The 10,610-nt window shown below is 31.7% G+C and overlaps 1 protein-coding gene across 3 annotated transcripts in view; it reads right to left on the minus strand.

The window, feature by feature from the left end:
* The window catches only part of LOC148600229 (peroxisome proliferator-activated receptor gamma-like), a 33,426-nt gene extending 23,527 nt beyond the window's left edge, over positions 1–9,899 (minus strand). The window contains exons 1-2 of one of the 3 annotated variants that reach the window (XM_088557334.1): positions 9,719–9,897; positions 823–1,001 (exon numbers count right to left, since the gene is read on the minus strand). In XM_088557334.1, the coding sequence (XP_088413460.1) occupies positions 823–1,001; positions 9,719–9,734 (195 nt within the window). In that variant the 5' untranslated portion in view covers positions 9,735–9,897. Of the gene's footprint in view, positions 1–822; positions 1,002–9,666 lie in introns of all 3 variants that reach the window. The other 2 variants (XM_088557333.1, XM_088557335.1) reach the window with 2 other exon arrangements.
* Between the last annotated feature and the right edge of the window lie 711 nt (positions 9,900–10,610).

Here is a 10,610-nt window from a genome sequence, read left to right on the forward strand (position 1 = left end):
TATTTATTGGTTATTTGTGATGTAATCAGATCGATAATGCTTGTCACAGCGTACTGGCCCTGATACAAAAAAACAGGCATGCATGAAAAATCGTAACGTATCAGTGGAGTTGAATGACATTGGCTCATCCCAATAGAACAGGTCTTTTAAAAGTATTATTTTTCATGGTCAAAATAATGATTTTTGCATTTTTCTAACACACAAAAAATGAAAATAACCTATAAATTACCTGTAAATAGAATATTTGGAAATTGGTTTTTGATACTGGCTTTCTCACAGGAATCTCAGGCTCAACCTGAGATACCTGTGATAAAGCCAGTATCAAAAACCAATTGTCTAATATTCTGTATTTATCTCTCTTTTACACTAACAGTAATTATATTCCTTCATGCATATCTACATATGATACCCAACCTTTCTATAAAATTTCATTAAAATCCCTTAAGAGGTTAAGGAGGAGTTGCTCTTACAAGAAATGGGGACAGACTGATGGACGGACGGACAGGGTGTATCCTATATACACCCAAACTTTGTTTGCAGGGGTATAATAAACATCTATTTTATCACTTTTGGCCACTTTTTTAGAGGCCTGAGTGACCCCATTTTTAATAGAACACTCCCTCTAGCAACAAGTAACAACATATCAAAATTTCATGACATTTATTTCACTATGCAACTAAAGTTATCACACAGAATTAAAAAAAATAATAATGACATAGAGAACGATGACAATGACGACAACAATGACAACAGCATCATAACATAATACAACTGCAAAAAATGTGGTCATATAAAAATATATATTATAAATAGTTATGGTACCTTTTTCTGCTTAACTGATTTTTCTGTTGACATCACAACATCCTCTTGTGTGGAAGGGTTGCAGGAATTTATATCTTGTGGACAGGATGATTCAGTATGTGGTGATGCAGGGGCTTTCTCCTGGAGATTAAGTAATAAGTTACCAAAGTATTCAGTACTAGTCTGATCCATGTCAAATTCTGTAATAAAAAAGCAGAATAAACGGTAGGACATCAACTATCTTTTCTGGTGTTAATAGACCAAAAACTTTACATCAACATTAACATTCTACATATATTATAAAATCCCTCAAAGCATTTTTAAGTCACAATATTGTTTAACATGTCCAAGGGCTAAAAAAATGGGAACTAATTTGAAAACTACAGTGAGCAATGCATCAATGCTCAATAACTTGATACCCACAATCCCCATTTGATAATATGCACATCCAAACCAATTTGAATCAAAATCTGAAATAGGAGGTGCACAGAATATGCAATAAAGATTATGTGAAAGTTTCATTACATTCCATTTAGTAATGCAGGAGGATTGGGTAATGAGATGGGTACCCCTTTGTGTAACGTAGAGAAGGAAAGAAAAAACTCTATACAAGACATATTACTGTCCAGATGAAATCTTATGCTATGGAGAAGTTGTCCCTTGTTCCTAAAAAGTTCTAGCCGTAAATTACATCTTGTAGTACAAGTAATATCAAAGCCATCCATATACTTTTATTCAAGTTACTGCCAAGTCAGGAAAATTTCTAGACAGAATGAGTGTGATCAAAGAACTTACAAATTCATCCCTTTCACATTGTCTAGCAAGTAAGATTGTGATAACAGCCGTCAAGTGTTGCAATGTTAAGGAGAATTTTAAGGAGATGTATATTGAATTATCTATTGGAAAATCAGTATCATTATATTACTGGATAACAATTTATCAAATGAGTGTGATCACAGAACTATCAAATTCTTCACTGTCACATTATCCAGCAAGTAAAATTATGATAACAGCCATCAAGTGTTGCAATGTTATGGAGAATATTTAGATCCATATTGAATTGTCAGTTGGAAAATCAGTATTATTATATTACTGGATAACAATTTAACTAATTACGAAAGGAAAAATGCCTTTTATTGTTAAACCAAAAAAATGTTACGTATATATAAGTCTTAAGAATCAAGAAAAATATAAAAATGGAGATAAAATGTGTATTAATATGTTGCTAACATATTTATTCCTTAGAATATATCAAAATAAATTACATATACAAAGCATTCATAAATAAGTAATATACTAAATTGTCAAAATTTACAAAGACGACCTGTACTGGACAAGTTTTCAGCTTTAGTAAACTAAATCTATAAGAAAATTAGTACAAAAAACATGGCAGGGTAAAACTGATTGATATCACCTTTTAGAACTTAGTGATATATAGATAACATGTGTTACCATACAACCTGTGCACAGATAAGTATGTCACTTTTATCATAACAAGATAGCTTGGCATACAAATTTATCCCCCGCAACTAACCAACCGCAAAAAAGTTGAAGAGCAAAAGTCCCATAACTCAAGTAAAATTTGTCAAACCAAAATGGTAGCACAATAAAATCAACTACATATATTTTATGATGGACAGACACACATACGGGCACCAGTATTTATATGTCCCCTTTGCATTACAGAGGGGAGGGGATAACAAAATGTATTATATCAAAAATTGGGCATATATAAATTGAAGTGATATCTGAATAAAAAAACATGTAGTCCCTATTACTTTCCCACATAAATCTAATTTTTACCCCTTCTGGTTCATTGGCCCCCAAGCAAGATGCCTCTAGGCAACCTTGTCCTTATTTATTCCAGCTCTTCTCCATTTTTTTTAATTTCTGCCTCCTAATCCCTTCTCCAGCTGTTGCAAGGTATTACCTCTTTTCTTTTCTCCTTGACAATTCCATGGACCTGCCATGTTATATTTGTGTGTGACTTCCTTAATGTGTGGCTTATTCACCTCCACATCTTTGCAAAAGTTCTTAGTCTACAGGAAGCTTTTGTGTGATTTCCCATAACTCCTTGTAGCTGATGGTATTTGGACTTAGTGATAGGTATGTTGTTTTCATGATCCAAATATTGTCAAAAGAAAAAGAAAAGATTTATCTGTGTTTTGTGATTGGTTCATTGTTGTTTTTATGATCCAATCAGTGTCAAAAGAAAAAGAAAAGATCATCTGTGTTCTGTGATTGGTTCATTGTTGTTTTCAATATCCAATCATTGTCAAAAGAAAAAGAAATGGGGAAAGTAGGAAGCCTCATCAGACTCCAGTAAAGACATTGAATGACTCAGTCAGTTGTTCCCATTTATAATTCTACGCTTAAGTCCTTCATGGAGCTCCTGATAATGAAGGCCGAGATGTCCTTTCCAGTTAATAGGTTTGTGTATTGATAAGTGCAAAAATCCTTAATTTTTTAAAAACTTTATGAAATAATATATCTTTGGCCTTGCATGCACATCTCAAATATGTGAATAAACATCCTGCAAAATTTCAAGGTCATGGCTCAGAATCTGTAGGTTGAGATAGCTGGACAAATCAAGTAACACCTATTACCCCAGGGATGTCAATAGAAGCTGTCAGCTGGTAAAAGTAGATGGCTACTAGCTCATCTTTTGAAGGCTACTCTTTTTTTTTCACAAATGGGTGAACTCTTGCAAAATTTCATCAGTCTACCTCTGCTACTACTGACATCTCTGTACCCATATGAAATATTGAAATCTAAGTTCAACTATCTTTAATCATGGCAATAATTTATGAAAATCAACCTTCTTTGGCCTTGTACATCTCCATCATGTGTAGAAACATTCCACAAAATTTCAAAGCTGTATACAGCTCAAAAAATGTGAGAGGAGATAGCAAAACAAACCAAATATCCGCTACCTGGACAGATGAATGGACAAACCATATATCCACTACCTGCACAGATGAATGGACACACAGACAAATGGAAGGGTGGACAGGATTAAATTAAGATACTTTTTGACTTTCAGTTACAGGGCCATAAATTTCTTTAAAAAATTGAAAGGTTATTTTCTAATTCCTTCTAAGGAATTTAAAACAATTTGACAGACCCATCTGTACTTAAAAGCTTTACAGGAGGCATATATTATTAATATAACCACATGGGTAATTGTAACCTTGAGCAGGTAGGACAAGCATACAGCTCTTTATTTGAGTTTTGATAAAATATATGACTAGGTTTTGACCCTAATGGAAGTGTTCTTAGTACTTTAGAATTTGTATTTAGAGATAAGAAATAAACAGACTTTACAGTACTCAAATCCTGTAAGAGTAATCAAGGGAACCAAGATTCTAAACTTTCCTTTCAGTCAGATAAGTCCTGTATTGTACATCATTTAACATAAATCATGCATAGCACATCATGCATTGCACATGGGAAATGTTAAAATTATAAAAATTTTTAACTGGTCAATATATAATTTTAAAGCCATATTTTATATAGATTGTTTACATTTTACACGAATCTTTAAACATAAAAAGGGTACAGCTTTTATAACATGTGTAACATACCAATTTATAAATTGTAAAATAGAAATTGACCATCAACTTTACATGTACCTTAACTTTCAATAGGCTACAATGGACAGGTTACTCACATTTGTATCCAATCATTCTTTTTTTATTATCATCATCTAACAAATTTAATCTTTACTCATGTAAAAAAAAAATACTGAAAACCTTAAAACCACAAATTCATGAATCCACAAACTTGTGTTTCTTTCCTAATCCACCAAAAGTCATATCCATGAATTAAAGTACTTTTACAGTATCATGTTCTCCTAATCCAACAGGGTTTGACATGAACTTCATTTGTTTGGTGGTCAATAGGACTACTTCAAAGGTAAAACAGGAAGTCTGCAGATGGTAATGACGGTTCGGTTCTTAGATATTGTGAAAAATAGGACAATATTTAGATAGCCCAAAGGACTATCATGAAAATTTTCCAGTAGGCCTCTCCAAAAATTAAGGTGGAACAGGACTACCGGACTACTGATAACATTGATCCTTGCATCCTATACTGTGTATCCCACATCTTATGGTGTATCGTAAATCGTATAGATGAGAAGGTACTGCACAAAATGCAGAAAATGCTAACTTTAATTCCTAAAAGGTATGGGATATAACCCTTGTTCAGTACTACTTCATAGAAATCCATACACAATTACTCAAGTTATTGTTCAAAAAGCAGAAAAATATATTTTTTGGCACATAATTCTGTTATACGGTTATAGTTATTAAGCTAAAGTCAGTCCCACCATTACTTTGGTGGTATGGACCTAAGTGAAACAATTTCAAAGAGATTAAAACACATGTAGATAAGCTATAGATATTTTTTTTTTATTGTTAATAATTGCCATAAATCTGATACCCTGTATTTATCATTGCTGTTGGGACAATTCAGAGCTTACTTAAAGTAGAGTTTACATTTGTTGTAGATCTTATAGTGACTTAATTTACTGTTTAGACCCTGGCATTGATTTCACAAAAAGTCATAAGTGTAAAATTGATTGTAAGTAATGATGTCACAACCTAAAATAGCTATGTGATATCATGATTTACGATCAATTTCACAAAAATGACTTTTTGTGAAATCAACGCCAGGTGTATTTGTTGCTTTTCACCTTATCCATATCACACCCAGTCTGACCTTTCTGGCACAGTGCATTATGGTATACATATGCTTACACTTGAGTTAAATATTTCAATTTTATAAAATGCTTTTTTTTTTCCTTTTTTACTTCTAATTCAAAAGCAGTTGGGATCATTTTCATATGATATGGAAATTATAGGAGTACAAAGTTTAGTTTATATTATCATGCCATGTATTATATAATCTTTGAGGTTGTACAAAAATCTATGAAAAAATATCAAACTTCAAAATGGCTCATATATGGCTTACATTTCTTTAATATAAAATTGTTTTTATCTGAAGAGAATGAATATTACTATTAAATAATTCAGACTTCTCAAAGATTTCATAAAACAATTTATGTTTATTTACCGGTACTCTCCATGAACTTTTTTAAAAAGGTTGAAAATCTGGACTTTGGTCCTCAACACTTGTATTCAATTCTTTTATTTATTACATGAATCAAATGATTATATATTTTGTGTCATATTCTCTGACACTGCCATGTATGACGCCATTAATTATTACCATAAGGATCAACTGAAATAAATGTTCTACCAAGCAAATCTGTATTCAGATTGAGATTGATCTTGGAATTACTGAAGCAAAAAATGTGATAAAGTTCACCAAAACTAAAGTTAATATGAGAGCTTTTAAAAGTCTGGATTAATCATAGTAATATTCTTCCTCTCCAGATAAAAACAATGTTTACATTAAAGCCATTTTTAAATCATATGCATGCATGACAGAGGTTTCATTTAGGACCGGCTACTGTTCAAATGTTTACCGTTCGAAAAGTGAAAATGAAATGTTCAAAATCACAATTGGTCCCATTCCCCCTTTGGTACATTTTGAAAGTGTAGACAGTCCATTTTCTCTAATAAGCCAGTGTTCACTGAAAAGATAATGAAAGCCCTAGCTACATGTACTTAAAACTCATCCATAATGAATTCAAATCTAAATCTCCGCAGACCTCCAGTAAAGCAGATATAAGGAGTAATAAAAGCCTTGGGCTTTAGACTACTGATTTATAAAATACACTCAGCTATAGTCCAAAAAATTTATAAATTTGAGTAAAAAGGATGCTCAACTTCTTCTGATTCTACAAACAAATTCCCAATTAAAGTTAAAATTTTGCCTATGCATTTCATAGGTTAACCAATCTTCAGCTTTTTATCATTTTGATTAGCTATACAAGTCTAATATAGATAGCAAAGATTACAGACTGTATCATTTGTACAAGGTCATTTGAGCACAGAAATCAAAATCAATAACCTGTCCTCATTTCAACTCTTAAAACATATGCTGAGATGGTCCCTTGTATCTATAAACAGCTATTTTTAACCAGAAAGGTAAACTAGCGAACACATATGCTCTGTTTCATGTAAGTGATGTCAGTCTGACACTTAATATGTGGGGGGCAATGTGACCTGAATGTGTAATAATTTTAAAGCACCATTTAATTTGATGAATTAGTATAAAACTGTCAAAATTAACAATTTACTAATAGTCTTCTCCTAGCTGGATCACAAGTTCATCATATGACTTTGATATACAGCACATGTCTCAGATGCTCTGCCTCTATCATTCTTTAATGATCTTCAATGTGGTCTCTTTGCCTGTGGTCCATTGAAAGGCAACTTCATTGAAAAATTACCAGACATCCACTGAACACATCTTGATCCTTCATACTTTATGGCCAGATATATTTGGAATTTCAAATCATAATGAACATCTGATGTGGGCAGAAAAGTAGATCAAAATGAGACCATAATTCAGATTTATCTTATATGTCATTTTTGTATACATATGTAATAAACAAATTATTGTCTCAGTGTAAGAAAGATAGTAGTCCATCATTTATGTGTCACATTATTTCTAGGATTCTCCAAAACTTCTGAAGAGGGAGTACATGCAAAAACAAGGCATTGGCTTGCACATGTGAATTTGGTTTTAAAACAAACTCACCTATTTCATTTCACTGATGCATTCTTTCTCAAAGTTGAAAATTGTTTTTTAATCAACTTCAACCATTTTAAAAAAACATAGGCTATAAATTTTATAGAAAGCACTGAAATTCATTGAAGAAAGGGAGATAACTCTTTAATTTGAACAAAATTTTGTTGCTTTGTCCAAAGCTTTAAAAACATTTTCTGAATCATCCATTGTTGATTTAAAACAAACTTTATACTTTTTGACATAAATATGATAAATACATTACATTGGAACAATGAATTCAGTGGGCATCCTCTTAATAATTTTGTATGTCATTTTGTTATTGAAGATTTTAAATGACTTGTAGGAGAGAGAAATTCTGCTATTCAATTTCCTGTGGACTGATGTTTTAGAAGAGAAAAATACCACTAATCACATTCCTGAGAAAAAAAAACTTATGTTCTCCTCCTAGGTTCAAACACATCATTTCTCAGGTAGACAACAGAGATATGTTACCCTTACAAGACATCTTGTAAAATCAGGTTCACAATTAAAAATTGCACTAAACAGTACCTGAACCAATTTGTGCAACTAAAATTATCATTGATCAGTTTCCAATCAGTCATCAATCCACCAAACAGATTTGTACACTCAGTGATCACTTTTGGTATAACACTTATGACTGCTGACCTGTACATATACTTATGGAATGGTTTGTTCAATATTGATATTTTAAAAATGCAATTTACTAAACAAAATAGATTTGTAAGTAAATTCAATTACTTTTCTTTAATATTTGCTTTCTATAATGAGATACAAACTGTGAATGTCATGTTTAAAATTCAAAGTTAATTTACAAAAGCATTATACATGTATCTAATTCTTTCCAATGAAATTTTTTATTGAAATTTACATGAATCAATCATTTGTTATCCCCAATCAAATCAGTTTTCAATCAATCAGCAATCAGTCAATAATCAGTCATGAATCTGTGAAATAGGTGTGCAGATCAGTTCAAGGATTCTACTATTGACACATGAATATTGAAACAGCAAATTTCTACTGCTGTATGTGATCTTCCTTAGCATCTGAACTCATATTCCATTGCAATTTCAGAGACATCAAAGTTCACATAACTATCAGAATGATTTATCACAGACAGGGCTTACAAAAGCATTGATGAAGTGCCAAGTAATATCACTGTTGTATAGAATGAGGATGGTGTTCCTGTTTGCTTCATAACTTGACATTCAAAAGAGGCCCTTATCCTATCTTCTGAACTTAAACTGGCAATATCAGTTACATTCCTTGAACAGGCTTTGAAGTTCAATCGCATTGCCCTGTGGGCTAATCACAAAAAAGAAGTACTAGTCATATCAGCAGGATTATATATCTTTTAATGGGAGACAATGTCCGAACCATAAAAACTTATCCTTAACTTGATATAAGTCACAAACAGCAGTAAAGACTCTCTCACATTTGCTTGGCTCAATAAAGAAGACCTAGGCCTTGCATAGTCCATTGTCCTGCCCAAATAACTCCTAATAGGAAGGTATTGATCTGATTTACTCCACTGAAGGGTCCTATCACAGTAGGCTATATATCACTCCTTATGAAAGGCATGTTTTCTGTCTGCTTAAATTTCTTGAACAGACTCAAGTCCTGAATTCATAATACCATGTATATGTAAAAAGTAATTACCCTGTCTGTTTCACATAATAAAAGGGTTCTTGTCATAATTATATTCACATAGACATTTTAAACTTTAAAGGAGTCCTTTTCATAATTCAAGTCAAGGTCTTAATCTTAATTCACACTCTATTACACAAATAAAGAACAAATATAGTTTTGGAAGAAGAATGGATATATCCATTGTTAAATATGGAAGTTTCTGAAAATACTGTTTCCCTAAAATGTGTTTCAAGTCAAATTGATGCATGTATATAGAAATCTATATTGGATGGTACATATATATATATATAAAATTTCATTCTGATCCCCAACAGTCCATGCACTGGAAAATACAAAACTATAACACTTAATAAACAAACAAACTGTATTGACTAAATTCCCTGAATTTGTTTAATCATATGAGAAACTTCTCAATGTTGAAGTAGTCAAAAGTCAGGAAATATAAGTATATATCAACTTTAATTAAAAATGTATCAAATTATCTTAACTGATTAGATAAATTATTTTCTACTTTGCTAAACATTGCGACCTTACCTGTCATAGAATATAGATTCTGATCATTATCTCCAGGAACAATGTAACTAACCATTTTGTTCATTCATACAATAGCTGGACTAAAGTATGTCACCACAACTCATCACTTGATCTTGTGTCAATCTGACACCAAAATGAAGACCAATGTGACAAAAACTACTATTCCACAACAGACTATAGTAGAAATTGACTTTAGCTCCTCCTTCCTTCTATGACGTCATAACAGCATACATTGACCTGAAATGAACTATTATTTAGTACGCATGTACTATCAAAATATTCAAATCAATTTATTCGAAGGTAAAGTTTCCATAAGATTTTTTTTTGTCTAAAGATGCAATCAACAATAAAAAAATTTGAATTATTGATGGTTTATTCTATCTTTGATTAATTACTACATAGATCATGTCGTTGTTGTAGGCAATGAATTGTAGTTCTCATTCCTTACAAAATGATATGTATAAATGTATTGAAATAATCGTTTTGTTATAATCGCTTATTAACCAGTTTTAATCTGTTAATGTAGACTTTTGTGGTCATATCAAGACACCCAAGCAGTTTGACCTAGCTTTTCTCAAAATTTTCCATTTGCTTGACTTTTTACACAATTATTTACTTCTAATGTTGAAAAAGTTCAATAACAATGCTTTTAACTCCCTAGTCAGTCTGGGTGGGAAAATCATGTTTGAGATGTTCCAGTAATTCGTCGACTTATATACACTCACAAATTGACCAAAAGAAACTGTTTGGAGATCAAATATTCTTGATTAAGGACAGGGGCATTTAAAGGTTTTCATGTGAAAGACGAGATTACAACCAGTAAAATTATTTTTAAAGAAAAACTACCAATCATGTTTTCTTTTCTTTTTTTCTTTTTTTTTAGATATAATTATTTTCAGATAATATAAATAAACTATCCCCTTTCTGGATCTCCACCCTTTGAT

The sequence above is a fragment of the Perna viridis genome, chromosome 13 (assembly GCF_037379345.1).
Source record: "Perna viridis isolate PV_CMFRI_1.1 ecotype Kerala chromosome 13, ASM3737934v1, whole genome shotgun sequence".
Classification (NCBI taxonomy): Eukaryota; Metazoa; Mollusca; class Bivalvia; order Mytilida; family Mytilidae; genus Perna; species Perna viridis.